The sequence below is a fragment of the Zea mays genome, chromosome 10 (assembly GCF_902167145.1).
Source record: "Zea mays cultivar B73 chromosome 10, Zm-B73-REFERENCE-NAM-5.0, whole genome shotgun sequence".
NCBI classification, from domain to species: Eukaryota; Viridiplantae; Streptophyta; class Magnoliopsida; order Poales; family Poaceae; genus Zea; species Zea mays.
Window position 1 is genome coordinate 101907360 of NC_050105.1, and position 17143 is coordinate 101924502.

Genomic DNA, 17143 nt, shown 5'->3' on the forward strand with positions numbered 1-17143 from the left:
GATTGAAAGGGAAAAGGTGGACTTGGACCATGAAAGACTTCCACTGCACTCCGATGAGAGGGTAACTTATTCCAAGTTCATCTCACGTACTCTTATTGCCTTTGTATCCTTATTGAAGATTTTGGTGAGGCAATGGGGTTCTGGGGCCAAGATTGATCCCGTTTTGGTGCTTGATGCCAAAGGGGGAGAAAATAAAGGCCAAAGCAATAAATGGATCAGCTACCACTTGAGAAATTTTGAAAATAGTAGAATATAGCTTTTGGGTTGTCAAAACTCTTTTATCTTGTCTCTTTTGTCAAAAGTTGGCCTCCTGTGGGGAGAAGTGTTGATTATGGGAAAAGGGGGAGTTTTTGAAATCCTTGATCAATTTCTTTTGGAATACCTCTCTTTATGACTCTACAAGTGAATTTGACTTAGAGATAGGAAATTGAGTTTGATTTGCAAAAACAAACCAAGTGGTGGCAAAGAGTGATCCATATATGCCAAATATGAATCAAAACTATATCGAGGTTTCATTTGCATTGATATTGCACTTGTTCTAGTTGCTTTATGTTGTGTTGGCATAAATCACCAAAAAGGTGGAGATTGAAAGGGAAATGTGCCCTTGGGCCATTTCTAAGTATTTTGGTGATTGAGTGCCAACGCAAGTGCTTTTGTGTTGATCTATGCAATGTGGTGGACAAAGTGCAAATCATGTCAAAAGGTATGTTTCTAGACTTAGTACATTGTTTTATGGACTAATGTATTGTGTCTAAGTGCTGGAAACAGGAAAGATTGAATTGGAAATAAGATGGCTTTGTTCAGCCAAAGTCAGCTCGGTCTGGGTGCACTGGACTGTCCGGTGGTGCACCGGACAGTGTCCGGTGCGCCAGGCAGGCTCAGGTGAACTTGCCGCTCTCGGGAATAAATTAACGGCGTACGACTATAATTCACCGGACTGTCTGGTGTACACCGGACTGTCCGGTGAGCCAACGGTCGGCCGGGCCAACGGTCGGCTGCGCGATCCGCGCGAGACACGTGGCCGAGCCAACGGCCGGGAGGGTGCACCGGACTGTCCGGTGTGCACCGGACAGTGTCCGGTGCGCCAACGGCTCCAAGGCTGCCAACGATCGGCTTCACCAAATAAGGAAGGAAATCCGCACCGGACAGTGTCCGGTGGTGCACTGGACTGTCCGGTGCGCCAGGCGACAGAAGGCAAGAATTGCCTTCCCTGATTGCTCTCAACGGCTCCTAGCTGCCTTGGGGCTATAAAAGGGACCCCTAGGCGCATGGAGGAGAAGACCAAGCATTCCTTGAGCACTCTTGATCACTCACACTCCATTCTTGCGCACTTGTTCGACATTCTAGTGATTTGAGCTCCGTTCTAGTGTGCTAGTCTTTTGAGCTTAAGTCTGGGTCTTGTGTGTGCGTATTTGCTGTGATCTTTGTGTCTTGTGTGAGTTGCTAATCCCTCCCTTACTCCGTGCTTCTTTGTGAACATCTTTGTAAGGGTGAGAGACTCCAAGTTGTGGAGATTCCTCGCGAACGGGATATAGAAAAGAAAAACAAACACCGTGGTATTCAAGTGGGTCTTTGGACCGCTTGAGAGGGGTTGATTGCAACCCTCGACCGTTGGGACGCCACAACGTGGAAGTAGGCAAGTGTTGTACTTGGCCGAACCACGGGATAAACCACTGTGTCTACCTGTGTTGATTCTCTTGTGGTTATTGTGTTTCGCTAAGACTCTTCTCTAGCCACTTGGCAATACTGTGCTAACGCTTAACCAAGTTTTTGTGGCATTAAGTTCAAGTTTTACAGGATCACCTATTCACCCCCCTCTAGGTGCTCTCAGTTATATATGGGCTCAAGTGTGCTAAATCACTGCCAGCCGGGTGGTTTTCATACTTGATCTCTTATAAATCTGGTCGAGTCGTCGCACCGAGCCTGTTCGCTTGGCTTTAATCCGTACTGGCTTCTACTGTTTCTACAATGTTTTTGTCTTTATGAATCACAACTGTATCAGTCCGAACAACTGACTTTTATCCAAAACGAACAACCCCACCAATCAAAAGTTTAGGGCTCAGACCTTGTTTGTTTACCCTCTATATTATATAATCCAGCTTAAATAAGTTAAACGGTAAACGAACAACACAAATCTAGATGTCTAAATTATGATAATTCATAAGCTGATCTTATATAATCTATAAGCTAGTTTATATAGTCCTAGACACAAACAAACAACGACTCAAACAACACAATCATATATATCACAAATATATTTTACCCACAAAAAACATCATAAAATCCAATACGAAATAGGGGACTACGGGCATGTTTGGTTCAACTTTTTTCTGACCAGCTTTTCTGAAAATCTGGCTGTGGGGAGAATCTGAGTATCATTACGATTATGTGTGAAGGAAGATAAAGTTGTTCATAGGGATCAGGATCTAGAAAATGACGGATTCCTACTATTACAACGACTAAACCGATTATATGTTTATATTGATTTTGGATGGTTTTTGTTCCAACGAATTTTATAGAAGCTGGCTAAAAAGTTGAGCGTTTGACAGTCCACAACAGTTTTTGGTGGCCAGAAGCTGCCAGAAGCCGAAACAAACAGGCTTTAGGATATAAGAGATCTGTGTCCCAGTCGTAGCCGGTAGCCGGTTGCATTGTTTTAAGATTGATATTTTGACTTATCTGGAAAAGATAATCAAAACTAAAAGAAAGCTCCCGACCACTCTCCAGCGATGCAGCCCGTAGTCTAGAACCACACGCCACGGCCACGCCCGCCGAGCTCACCCGTACCCGGGATCGCGACGGAGACCCCACCGCGGCCAATTTTATTTTTCTCGCGGGAAGGAAGAAAATAAATTCTCGCTCACGGTCACGGGCTCAAGGTCACGGCAGTCAAAATGGAAGATAGGGATGAGGAGCAGAAGAGGAAACACAGCGTGCCGTGGACTCATCTCTCGCTGGCCGCTGCTGCAGCTGCGGAGCTGCCACTGCCTCCGCGGGCTCCACCGGGGCAAATCGCCCCTGCTGGAGAGGCTGGAGCGTCTCTTCGCCTTCTCTCTCTACTTTCTCTGTCCTCGCCACTCACAAGTCCTCGCCAGCGGCAGCAAGCACACTGCGCTTCCTCTTCCGCTCCCTCCACTGTGTGACTCGCCCATCATCCATCACCCTCGCCGTGCGCGCGCGGGCGCTAGGCTTTGGAGATCTCTCGCTTGGCTTCCGAGATCCGCGCCGATCCGCCCGCCGCCGCATTCTCCTCGGGCGTGGCGGTTGCGTGCGCCGCCGCCGCACGATCCGTTTCCTTCCGGCGCTGAATCGGGGGACGCTGCCAGCGAGCGGGGCGTTCCGGTTTCTCTGCTCGCTTCCGCGCTCGTGGAGCAGAGCAATGGTTCGGAGTGACCGGCGGCAGCGACGATGAGGTGCGTCGCGTGGTGGGCGGTCCTTCTCGCGGCCGCCTCGTTGGTTGGCGCTTGGGGGAACCACACTGTATCGGCGCTCACGTTGGTATCGGAGACGTGGTACGATGACCGCTTGGCGCTGGTTCCTGTTGAGTTTGGCGGCGGTGACGGCGAGGATGCCGCGGGGCTTCGCAGTGAGCTCCCGTGCCAGACATACTCCGCGAACTCGAGGTCCTGCGAGGAATTGAACGGCTCCGGGTCGTTCAACACCACCTGCGTCATAAGTTCCAGCTCTTCGCTGGACGGTGATCTGTGCGTATATGGCGACGGGAGTGTGGAGATTCGGCCCCATGTCAAGATCATCTGCCCCTTCAGGGGGTGCTACATCACCGTCAATGTCTCAGGGAGCGTCAGGATTGGTGAGCATGTTGAGGTGATTGCAGGGTCGGTAAGCCTGTACGCGGCCAATGTGTCGTTGGATCACCACTCCACCATCAACACCACTGCACTCGCCGGTGAGCCTCCTCCTCAGACGAGTGGGACGCCGCACAGCCTGGAAGGGGCAGGTGGTGGACATGGTGGGAGGGGTGCATCATGTAAAGTGTCAAATGACACCAACTGGGGAGGTGATGTGTACGCGTGGTCGACATTGGATTGGCCTTGGAGCTATGGCAGCATGGGTGGCAGCATGTCCGCCGGTCAGTTTGGAGGGTACGGTGGAGGCCGTGTCATGCTTAGGACATCCGGCTTTCTGAATGTTGATGGACAGGTGCTTGCTGAAGGTGGTGTTGGCAGTCTCAAGGGTGGCGGCGGCTCTGGGGGAAGCATTATAATACATGCTTTCAAGCTGTAAGATCCATGTCACCCAAACTTCTATCTGTTTTTACTATGAGTTACCAGGGCAATCTAAATTCTTTGGAGAGTTAGAAACCATGTTCTGTTTAGTATTGGAATACTCCACTAACTGATTCTGCATTCAGCACCAGTGCGAGAAAAGCCACTGCAATCGTTAGGCTTCTGACAATGTCACTCCAAATTTTTTGGGACTCTTTAACTCCAATATATCACTCACCTTGATGTATAGCTAACTTTGGGCCAAAGTGGCTTTGTTTTTCTTTTCTTGACCTACCTTTGATGTTCTTGCAAGTTATGAAATCTTCATTGTGGTCATCTTGGCTCGTTCTGTACTGTACGTTATGTTTTTTATCTTAGTTGGGAGTATTTCCAGCTTGGTATTACAAGCACGAAACTGTTTGCAGTTAACTACGAAGAAGGGCTTGTTCTTTGCTTTATTCAGAGAGCCGTACATTGAGATACTTCTGTTTCCCTGTCATTGATCAGAGCATGATTTCGTCAGGTGATCACGCCAAGAGGTTGAGTTGGACCCTGGTTGCCTTGATCACATAGTGCCTTGGTGAGGAATACAAAACTACAAAACCAGCAGTTAATTGATAACAAGGTTCAGCTAGGCGCTAGGCGGAATCTAGGCGGTGACCCATTGCCTAGCGCCTAGTCGGGAGTACTCGGTCTTAGGCGCTTCTAGGCGCTTTTCTAGGCGTTTTGGCAATATAGCCATAAATTATATATATATTATGTATATAACTATATATACGTATATAACTACTATATAAATTAGAAACAAAAACATTTTCAGTTCTGAAATTTAATCATAGTACTGCTGAAATGATTAATAGATAGGTACTAACCCCTTCAACGCGAGCACATATTTCCTACTGGTATGGTCGAGCCCCCGCAGCACAAATCCACAAGCACCCCCAAAACGGCAAAACCCATCAGGTCACCGCCACACCTCGATACTCTAACTTCGGCCGCCGCCGCCGCCGCGAATGCCGGAGCCCCAGGCCATCCTCCCGCTGCGCGCTCTCCCGTCGGACGCGCCGCTGCCCTTCCCCGTCCCCGCGCCGTTCCACCCCCAAGCCCCCGGCCCCGGTGGGACCGCCCCGGCCACGCCCCCGAACCCGACCCCTCCGCAACCGTTAACCCCCGCCGCGCCGCCTTCCTCCTCTTCGACGCGGCCGCCGCACCCATGGGAGATCTCCGCGCGAGCCTGGCTAGAGTCCTTCCCTGACGGACGGCCGCCCACCGAGCCCGAGGTCGACGCCTACATTGACGTGCACCGCCCCGAGCTCCCTTCCCTTCCCCGCTCCCAGCTACACCTAGGCGATGCGCCCGCCTAGACAGCGCACATCGCCCTAGGCTACGCGGTGGGCTGCCGATTAGCGCCTAGGCGCGCCTAGCTGCCGCCTAGCCGAACACTAATTGATAACATAAAACATTGTGGCCATAAGAAAAGCAGGGACATACCAGCGACATTAGCAATTTCGCACCATGCCATATGTTAGAATACAAGTGAATTGTCTACCTCTCCATCAACTTAAGCTTTTAGGTTGAATTGGTTGGTGCATGTAACTTAACATGGTATGAAAACCAGCGGTCTCGAGTTCGAATCCTAGTTAGCTCACTCTTATTCCACGTCTAAGGCCTGAGAGAGCCTCAACATGAGGGGGGTGTTGGAATACAAGTGAATTGCCCATGTCAGGATCCTGCCTATATATGACTAGGATAGATAGATTGATCTCTATTAGGAGGGATCTCCGTTGATAGCTAGATCGATCTCTATTATGTAGGATTTCCATTGATTGGTGTTAGAATCCTGCCTATATGGCTAGGATAGATAGATCGATTTCTATTAGGCATGGATCTCCGTTGATTGGTTTTGTTTCTATAAACTCTCGGCTATCCTTGCTTATATATGTGTAACACCAAATCTCATACAATACATCGATAGCTTTTTCTATCATGGTATTAGAGCCGTTGCCAATGGTGTTGTAGAAGCTTGTTGGCTGCGGCAACTCCTCCAGGAACTACATAGTCCGTTGACCAAGAGCACCCTGGTGGCCTGGTCTATTGCTAATACATACCTTAGGAACTCATATGACACTAATCAGGCGTATCTTAATGGTTGAATTGCTATGCATAATCTAGTTAAGTGTTCTCATAACCTATTTTTTTTTCTCTTAAAAACATTATGAGGTGCCCACTTAGAAATTTATAGAATTACATGAAACAGCCATGCTTCTGCAGAATTTGGTCGGAACTTTGTATTCTTTAGAAACAGTATATCCCTTAGGAAAAAGAAGTGGAAATGAGAGTTTATGTGACTTGTAGAGTTGGTTTAGCTACAGCGCATGGTCAACCCAGCATTTATTAGTTTAGGGACATGCTTGTCCCCATCAAGGACACTGTCAATGAAGTGGAAAAAGAAATATAATTTCTGTAACTTTAAGATTCATAGACCTTTCCCCCCCTGGAAAGACACAAACAAACCCCATACCCTATGCTACATTTTTTTGTTGTGACTTGTGAAATCTAACTGTCATCATGGCATGCCATTCTTAGATCTGGAAATGGCACAATAAGTGCTGCTGGTGGTAATGGATGGGGTGGCGGTGGCGGTGGAAGGATATCTCTGGACTGTTACAGCATTCAACAAGATTTGGAAATAACAGTTCATGGTTAGTATTTTTCTGACCTTAATTTTGATGCAAATTGCTGTGTCCACTGTCCAAAACTGTAGCCATCATTAGTTAATGACTACAAGGACTGTTTAGAGCGATTTATCAATTGGTAGTATCATTAGTTTTAAAATTTACTATAGGAATTGAGAATGTGGCATGGTGGTACTTTTTTTTTGCAGAATACTCCGCCAATGCAACTTATAAATTAATTACAATAAAATTATTTTTTTGCCTACATTTAGTTATTGGTCACAATATGCAAAACTGCACATTATTTAGAGTCTGTTTGTTTGGGTTGTGTTTTTTTTCAAAAAATACCGGCTATTTTGATTGCTAGTAAAAGCCTACTTTTGAAAAGTTGTCTCTGTGGATAAGCTTTTGGATGAATGAAACATATATTGATCAATAATAAATACAATGTTGTGACTAGTGTTTGAATAAGTGATGGAGACACATATGACTTCCTGACCAGAATAGGACTACATTAAGGGTTAACTTTGAGCCCTTACCTTTTTGTCTTGGCGATGGATAAGGTACAAGTGACATACAAGGGGATATCACTTGGTGTCGGTGTATGTTTTTTGCGGACAATGTAGTGCTAGTTGATGGAAGTCGAGCATTGAGTAAATCAGGAACTAAAGTTGTGGTGGGAGACTCTAGAGTCCAAAGGTTTTAGACTTAGTAGAACTAAAACCAAATATATCCTAACATATGATATGCCACTTAGGCACTACAACACATGAGGAAGGAAATATTAGTTTAGAAGGTTAAGTCGCGTAGGAAGGACCGAAGGATAGCTTTCAGTATTAGGTTGAATGATGCTACAGAGAGATGGGAATATTGATGATGGTGTTAGCCATAGAATCAAAACAGAGTGGATGAAGTGAGTAAGTGACATCAAGCATCTGACGTTCTATGTGACAAAAAGGTGCCACATAAGCTAAAAGACAAATTTTATAGGATGTTGATTAGACCTGTTACTGTTATGTTATATGGTGCAGTGCAAAATTTTGGTCCACAAAAAGATGAAATGTTCAACTGATAAGTGTTGCAGAAGTGCATATGTTACCTTGGATTTGTGGACATAAAAGGAGGGATCAAAGCCGAAACGATTATGTACGTGATAGGCTAGGGGTAGCACCAATTAAAGAAAAGCTTGTTTAACACCGGTTGGGATGGTTTGGATATGTCCAACGGAGACCTTCAAAGGCATAAGTGGGCTCCTAAAGCGCGATAGCAATGGGAGGCAGAGGAAGGCCAAAGTTGACACGAAAAGAGGCAGTAAAAGGACATTTGAAAGGATGGAATATACCCAAAGATTTAGCCTTGAATAAGGATGGGTGCATGAAAAACAACTATCCATGTGCCTGAACCTTGACTTGTGTTTTATATTGGGTTTCAACTTTAGCCTACCCCAACATGCTTGGGACTAAAAGGCTTTGTTATTGTTGAAATAATAAATACAATGCCCCTTGGAACAACATTCCCAGAATCCAGCAAAACGGTCTCCAGATCAGCCTCTGGCCTTCAGTAGAAACGTACCTTTTGGCAGCCATGCCTGTTGGTTTCAGCTTCATCTTTTGGCCTCCAGAATTCAACTACAGGCTGAAACAACCAGGCCCTTATTTATGATGATTAACTTATGCAGATCTAGTTTGGGACTGTTTTACGTATGAATAACTACCTTCCTCTAACATACATGAACATATGGCATAAATATCTATACTGTATAATATTATTGTTATGTATGCTATAAGTTTAAAGGATTTTTTGAATTATTGACATACTTTTGCAAGTAAAATTCATTGAGATGAAAGTTTTGAATGATGCAATTTATAAAATCCTTATTTTTGTTCAACTAAACCATTAGTTTCCTGTTGCTTTTCTTATTCTGTTGTTGACATATTGCAACAAATCAAAATCTTTTTGCTACTGATGTAAAATTCATCATGATTATTTGTTGTTGTTGTTGTTGTTACCCTAAAGTCACTGCTTTCTTTGGATTGGGACTTGAAAGAGATTTGGTCAAATTTCGTCAATTAGGGACTGAAGTTAGTTCAGTTTCTTTCGAATCCCAAGGGATTATCCGCTCAAATACAAATACATCCTAAGATCTCACTTTTATGACTTCCACCATCCATTCTCTGTGTTTGACAAATGTGCCTTTTGCAATGTAATTCCTCACTCTTTTCTTGTCCTTCAATGATCATTCTGTGAAACACATCAGGTGGCCAGAGTTTTGGGTGTGCTCAGAATGCTGGTGCAGCAGGTACAATATATGATAGTTCACTGCAGACCCTAAAGGTCAGCAATGGGAATTTCACCACACGCACAGAAACTCCATTGCTTGGTTTCCCAATGACTAGACTTTGGTCCAATGTGCTTGTGGAGCGCTATGCAAAAGTGCTGGTTCCCTTGTTGTGGTCCAGAGTACAGGTTTGCTACAAGAGCCCTCATTAACATCATACTGATGATTTCCCATTATGCCTATGTATCTGTAATCTCTGCGGTCCTTTGTTGAAATACACTGCAATAGTATCCAAATTTTCTTAATGTTAAGTGATTCAGATGTAAGTCATGCAGCTATCTTCTGATTCTAAAACTTGACACATCAAATTTGATATGAATTTATTGCAATGAGCTAATTAGCTTGTAAAGTTGTACTAGATTAGCTAATTATTTGGATACTGATTAATTCTCATAATATTTCTTGTGCACCATGACACATCTGCCCTAGGTTTTTTGTTACATGGTTCAGCTAACAATTATGCACTTAAATATACAGAATAGTTTTACTATATTGTTACCAGTTCTGACCTTGCAAATAAACCTATCGGTATGACGATATCGGAGTTGTTTGATCGCTATTTTTGAGATCTTATTTAATACCTGATTGCAGTTATTTATTTGTACCATTTTCTGTCGCATACTAGCATTTCCATCACTATTTTCTCATTGTCAGGTGACAGGTCAAATTAGATTACTAACCAAGGGTAGTATCTGCTTTGGGTTATCAGAAAATCCAATATCAGAATTTGAGCTGGTTGCTGAAGAACTTTTAATGAGTGACTCTGTTATAAAGGTGCAGCTCATTGCTTTCAGATTCTTCTTTGGTTGATGGTTCTCATAAGTAAATAAGTAATTAGTTATTAGTCCAATATAATTTGAGCTGGTTGCTGAAGAACTTTTAATGAGTGACTGTTATAAAGATGCAGCTCATTGCTCTCAGATTTTTCTTTTGCTGATGGTTCTCATAAGTAAATAAGTAATTTCATATGCATACATCATGACATGTGATGGTGGAAAGTAATTTTCCAACTATGGACTTGGAGGCATGGTAATTATTAGAGGAAGGAAATGAGAACCCTAATTCATTGAGTGGGCTGAGTATTACGTATAACAGAGTTACATGGGCTGGGCTCTAGAGTCTAGGCCACAGTAGTCTAACAGTAATATGTATGTAAGATGTATTTATGGACTTGACACATGACAGTATACATGTAAAATATATCTTCTTCCAGTTACATCAATGCAGCATGTGTCCTATGCTGCATCGATTTGTCATGTTTGCTTCACAGTTGTCCCTTTATTTGTTGCATGCTGGCAATGTAAAGTTGTTGAACCCTAAGTCTCTACTAATTGAAATATATGTCATTGGTGCTTTGATGTGTGCTGTGTTTGGCATCCTTAATGTATATATGGTTACTTCATATGTGGATGAAAATGGTATGGATAATTGTTGAATTCAATCTGATTAAGGTTACATTTTTGCTATTATATATCATGTGTCGTATATGGATTATCTGAACTTCTTAGGCAGATTATCCGATGTTACAAATGGCATTATCTGATTGCACTGTACTTATTTGCATTGTTGTGAAAGATAACTCATGTTGCCATATACAACAATATAAAATGTGTAGAGTTAAATGCAATAATGCATGAGCAGCCCCTGAAATTATTAAGAGGTGCCACTTTGGTCCATGAATTTTGTAATGTGTTTTTGGGTCCCTAAATTTGTTTTATGGTGCACCACACATCCCTGAACTTGCATTGCAGGTCCATTTTTGGACCATACTGAGCATTGTGGTGCACCAATTAACAAGTTTAGGAGCCTAAAAATGCGTTTTCAAAGTGTTAGACAGTGTGTGTGAGTGTGTGTGGGCCGGCACCACTGTTGGGCTGCCGGCCCATTAGGGTTAGGGTTGAGACTATATATATGTACCCCACTCTATGGAATACATTGGTCACTACTCACTTCACTATTCTACATGGTATCAGAGGGCTAGGGTTTCTTCTTCCTCCCACCCCACAGCCGCCACCTCTCTGCTTTCACCCCACAACCGCTACTCCTACCTGTGCCGCCGCCGCCCCCGGGAGGCTCCTCCCTCCCGGGGCGGCACCTGCACCTGGCGCGCCGTGGCCCTCACGTCCACCGTCTCCCTCGCAGCCGGCCGCCAGCCTCTGCAACGTCGTCCGCGACCAGAACCAGACCCACTCCTTCCCGCCGCCGCCAGACGCCATCGACGCCTTCCAGCGCCGCGCCGCCCAACTCCTAGCCGACCTCCCGGCATCCGACAACGTCCTCTCCCTCGCCTGGACGCGCCGCCTCCTCGAATCCTTCCTCCTCTGCCTCGAGGAGTTTCGCGCCCTGCTCTTCGGCTCTGGGGACTCGCCCACCGCGCGACCCCCGCTCGACCGCCTTGTCGCCGGCTTCTCCGACCGCGCCGTCAAGGCGCTCGACCTCTGCAACGCCGTCCGCAACGGCCTGTGGCCCTCGTCCGCCCTCCAGCGCCGTTGCGCTCAATCGCCGAGGCAGGCCGAGCTCTTCCCAGCCACGACCACTCCCTCTACTCCCGGTCGCGCCCGATGGCCCCTCCGTGGCGTTTGCGCCCCTCCTCGGTGTCAACGCCCCCCACGCGTAGAGCCGCCCGGCCTTCCTGCGCGTGCCGCCCTCCTCATCGCGCTGGCCACCTAACTGCCCGCGTCGACAACAAGTAGCACCTCCTCTTCATGCTTCTCCCCTCACCGGTGCCGTCAACACCCCTTGCTAGGTCCGGCGCAGGTCCCTACCCGGCTGGAACTGCCCTGCCGCCCACCCCCTCATCGCCTTCGTTGGATCCGTCGCTGCCGCGGCCTTCCCGGCCGGATTCATCGTTGTTGCGGCCTTCTCGGCTCGATCCGCCGTCCCTTTGGCTGGATCACGTCTTCCGTCCGGATCCGTCGCTGCCGTGGCCTTCCCGGCCGGATCTGTCGCTCCCCTTCTATTCTGCCGCGGGCGCGGACACCATGACCGGCGTAGACGCGTGTGCTGTTGTCGGCCTCCCTGGCGGGGCTCCTTGACGCTCGGCCGTTTGAAGAAGCAGGAGGGTCGGCCTGGCGGTGCCCTTTTTGTTGTGTCGCCCTGCCGATCGTTGACGCTCGAACGTCGACCCCTCCCGAAGATCAGGCTTCTGCTGCGTGTCACCCAACCACGACCACCTCGACTTCAGCTACCTCGGCATCTAGGGGCTATCGTCTTCTTGGAGCACACACCGGTCTCTACTCCAGCCGCAACATTCGCACCATCACGACGCTGCGACTGCCGGGGGGGGAGGGGGTTTCAACCCGTTGGCTCGTACCTTCGGCCTCTACTCCAGTCTCATCGTGTGTGGTGCCCCCGTTGCGACTGCGGGGGGATGTTAGACTGTGTGTGTGTGGACCGGCACCACTGTTGGGCTGCCGACCCATTAGGGTTAGGGTTGAGTCTCTATATATATGTACCCCACTCTATGGAATACATTAGTCACTTCACTATTCTACACAAAGTTCATGGACAAAAGTGGCACCTCTTAACAACTTTAGGGGCTGCTCATGCATTTAACTCAAATATGTATATGTTAATTTCATAACAGCGCATGGACATAGTTTTTTACAGATCTTATTTCTTCCGTGTAAGTGCATGATTTTCTAAATCAGCGGCTCTCTATACATGCACATATTATCTGATATGTTATCCTGTCTCCAATCCAATTCCGTAACTCGAACATCTGATCAAATCTCTATTTGTATCTGCATCTGTGCACTATTCACTCTGAATAGGACATGAGAGGCATTATATGAACTGATCAATTTCTTTTTGATATTGTTGTATAGGCTAGAAACAAATTTGTGTGTGCTTGCATTGTTCTTTCTATATTCCTAATTTTTCCTCTTATGGAAGGTCTATGGAGCTTTCAGAATGTATGTTAAAGTGCTCTTGATGTGGGATTCAAATATTCAGATTGATGGCGGTGCTAAGGATGTTGTTCTTGCATCTATGCTTGAGGCAAGAAACCTTGTAGTCCTCAGGGTATGTTGTTTTAAACCTGTATTGCCAAAATCTTTATTTTAGCAGTGGTGTTTATTTTTTATCACTGTAACAGCATGGGTCAGTGATATCTTCCAACACTGATTTAATGGTATATGGACAAGGACTTCTTAACTTGAGTGGCCCTGGTGATGGAATCAAAGCTAAGCGACTGTTTCTGTCTCTATTTTACAACATTGAGGTAAGACTACAATATATCTAGTACTCTGTTATTGTAACTCAGCCAGGGAGGGAAAGACCGCCCTCCCGGTACAATGCCTGAGGCCGGCACTCAAGGCGCACACATCCCGCTGATGGCTAAGAAGAGACTGTTCATGTTTTGTCATGTCAAAATTGCATGTGATAAGAGTTTTGTTCTAATTTTTTGGACTCTCCCTTTACCATGGGCATGTGAGCAGGTTGGCCCTGGTTCCCTTGTTCAGGCTCCACTCGACGAGGCTGTTCCAAGCAACTTGTAAGTTCTTTTATCTCACAGTGAATCCAAGATTCTTTAGTTTCTTCTATACAATGCGTTTGATTGAGATTTGTGTTAACCAGGGATGCACTTTCACGCTGTGAAAGTAAAACATGTCCTAGTGAGCTTATTACCCCACCTGATGATTGCCATGTAAACCGCTCCTTGTCATTTACACTACAAGTAAGGATAATTTATTCTGAAATTCCTTATTCCTCCCTTCTAAAAGATGTAATAAATTTCATAGCTTCACATGTTTTTCCCCATATAATGAACAAGTTTACTATGATGCTACCAATTGCCACCTTTCCTCAACACTTAGTGTTAGAAGTATATTTGTATTGTTGTATTAGGGCCAATCATACCTTGCCTCCCAAGGCATCTCCTCCTATATATGTAACCCCATATGCATCTAATACAATCATTAACCCTTGGCGGCAATCCCTCTGACAGTATCTGAGCCTAACAGATCCATTCTGCTTTCGCTGCCTCTTTAACCTTCTAGGGTACGCTGCCCACCTCTCCTCCCTCTCTCTGGCTGCTGCCGCACCTCCATGGTGTGCGTCACGCCCTCCCCCTCCTTTGGTCTGTCTCTACCACTACAGCCTTGTGCCATCTCATCTCCCCTGCGATGGGACCACCGGGTACCACCTCTAGCTTGTTATGCTGCAAAGAAGGAGGAATGGGTGGCTGCTGCCCTAGCCGCCTTGGATGCCGCTCGCACTGCCATGTAGACGCAACGCCAGAAGGAGGCGACTGTTGCGTTTGCCCTGCAAAAGGAGGCTGCTGCTCCTTGGAGTGCAAGCTAGTTGCTGCTCAAAATGCAGTAGCGCCCAGTGACGACGACCCCAACTCCACTGCCGACAAAGATACTCCACGCGACACTGGTATCATTGCACATCTCGACGCGTAGGCTACGGTAATCTAGGACATTCATTCCCTTTCACCTCCTGATGTACTCCCAATGGCCTCCTGGTGGCGCGATCAGGTGCTTGCCCTACGTCGCTACACCCTTGATGATCACATTCTCTTTGATGCCGTTGATACTCCATGTACCACTACGACAGGATCATGTTGTCTTGGATGTATGACACTATCTTCGGTGAGCTTCTGGACGTCGTCCGCGAGCCCTCCTAGACAGCGCATCAGGTGTGGCTAGCCACTGAGGCCCAATTTTGGGCCATCATGAGCTTGACGAGCGTTTTTGGTTTTTTTTGATAGGGTGAGCTTTTGGAAGGTGAAGGCCATGGCAGGCGAGCTTTGGTCCTTGGGCAAGGAGCTGTCCGATTGCCATCTCGTCCTCACCATGCTTCGGATGCTGAACAAGAAGTTCGAGCACATGAAGGCACTAATCAAGCGCATACATCCGTCTCGTTCCAGGTTGTCTGCATGGACCTCAACCTAGAGGAACTTGACATGGAGGAGACAGTGGGCAAGGACACCGCCCTCTACATAGATGGCGTGCGACCTCAGCAGCCGCAAGCTGTACCTTCTGTCTCCATGCTGCCACCATCCTACACGCCCTTTTGTGGCCCTCGTTCATATGCTTCTGTTGCCAGCAATAAAAACAAGGGGAAGGGCAAGGGCAAGGGCCACAACTGCCAACTGCTTTCAAAAGTTTAGGCTTATGCAGTATGACACCTATTCAGTGCAACGAGCATATCATTGCTGCTGATCGACAGATGTTACTCTGCAATGTTGTTCCTTTTCCATGTAAATATCTAGGTCTTCCTCTCTCTGTTAAAAAGCTCCCTAGAAGATCCTTTCTGGAGCTTATTGATAAGGTGGCAGCAAAGCTTCCTGGCTGGAAAGCTGCTAATCTTAACCTGGCCGGAAGGGCAACTTTGGTTAAAGCTGTGCTCACTGCTATTCCCATTTATCATCTAATTGCTTTGCAATGTCCAAGGTGGGTAATCAAGGCAATAAACAAGATTCGCAGGGGTTTTCTTTGGAAAGGAAGAACTGACATTAGAGGAGGACATTGTGTCGTTGGGTGGTCCAAGGTCTGTCGTCCCCTCTCTCTTGGTGGGTTGGGAATTCACAATTTGGAAGTAATGGGATGGTCTTTAAATTTGAGTTGGCTTTGGCTCCAGAAAACTGAACCAGCTAGGCCTTGGGCAGATTTTAAAATAAAGGTGCACAGATTTGCTTCAGCTCTCTTCGCAGCCTCTGTGTGTTCGGTGGTTGGTAATGGGGCAAACACTCTCTTCTGGACAGATAAATGGCTTCAGGGCCAATCTTTGCTCCAGATTGCCCCCGCTCTAATAAATCGGGTGCCCGCGAATATAAGGCGGCGCAGATCTGTCCAAGCAGCCTTAACAGCCAATGGATGGGTGCATGATATCTCTGGAAGCCTTACGGCGCAGGTGCTGTTTGAATTTTTATTGGTCTGGGATTTACTCCAAGAGGTGCAGCTCTATCCTAATGTGGAGGATCAACATCGGTGGTTGCCATCCTCCTCGGGGTTGTATTCCGCCAGCTCTGCTTATTTGCGCTTCCATGGTGGTGCAACAACCTTTGAGCCTGTTAAAAGAATCTGGAAGACTTGCCCCCCCCCCCCCCCCCCCCCCCCCGCGCTGCAAGTATTTCATTTGGCTTGCATCTCTCAATCGATGTTGGACGGCTGATCGACTGGCACGTCATGGAATGGATCATCCAGATAGTTGTCCCTTGTGTGATCAGCAGGATGAGACAGTGCATCACTTGCTGGTGGATTGTGTTTTTACGAGGGAAGTTTGGTTTAGAACACTAAGCAGGCTAGGTTTGCAACATCTTGCTCCCACGTCTGATGCTACAGGGTTTCAAGATTGGTGGAGTGAGGCAGAAAGACTAGTGTCTAAGCATAAGAAAAAAGGTTTCAACTCTATTGTAATTTTAGTAGCTTGGCAGATTTGGAAGCATAGAAATGCGTGTGTGTTTGACAATGCTTCCCCAAACATTCACGCAATTTTGCTGTCCATCCATGATGAGGCTTTATTATGGGGTCTTGGAGGGGCTGCTGCTCTTAGGCAGGTTTGGTTGTAGTTTGATTTTTGGTTTTTTTATTTCCGGGGGTGCTTTCTTGGCACCTTTGTACTGGGTCTTTTCTAGACCTTTTTTCTTATCTTCTTAATATATTGATGTGTGGTTCTCCCACGTGTTCGAGAAAAAAAAAGTTTAGACTCTCCACACTACGCACAGGTGGTGCACCCGGCTCAGGTTTCAGGGAGGGGAGGGGGGGTGGGTGGGTGGTTGGCCTTGCTTCCACAACTTGTGGACTGACACTATCTCTATATGGCGCAAAGCACGGTCGACTTAGCAACAAATACGACATTCATTGCAGGCTTTTCTAGCCGCATTGGGACCCTTTGGTCCTCCTGGCGATCCTCCGTCCTTGCCTGCACCAGAACCTCTTCTCCTGGCATCACCA

The 17143-nt window shown here is 46.7% G+C and overlaps 1 protein-coding gene across 1 annotated transcript in view; it reads left to right on the plus strand.

Annotated features, from left to right (window-relative positions):
- The first annotated feature begins 3004 nt into the window (after positions 1–3004).
- The window catches only part of LOC103641500 (uncharacterized), a 36047-nt gene continuing 21908 nt past the window's right edge, over positions 3005–17143 (plus strand). The window contains exons 1-8 of the mRNA NM_001365042.1: positions 3005–4241; positions 6813–6928; positions 9159–9367; positions 9894–10013; positions 13134–13262; positions 13336–13461; positions 13679–13734; positions 13818–13917. Coding sequence (NP_001351971.1) covers positions 3409–4241; positions 6813–6928; positions 9159–9367; positions 9894–10013; positions 13134–13262; positions 13336–13461; positions 13679–13734; positions 13818–13917 — 1689 coding nt within the window. The 5' untranslated portion in view covers positions 3005–3408. The remainder of the gene's footprint in view (positions 4242–6812; positions 6929–9158; positions 9368–9893; positions 10014–13133; positions 13263–13335; positions 13462–13678; positions 13735–13817; positions 13918–17143) is intronic.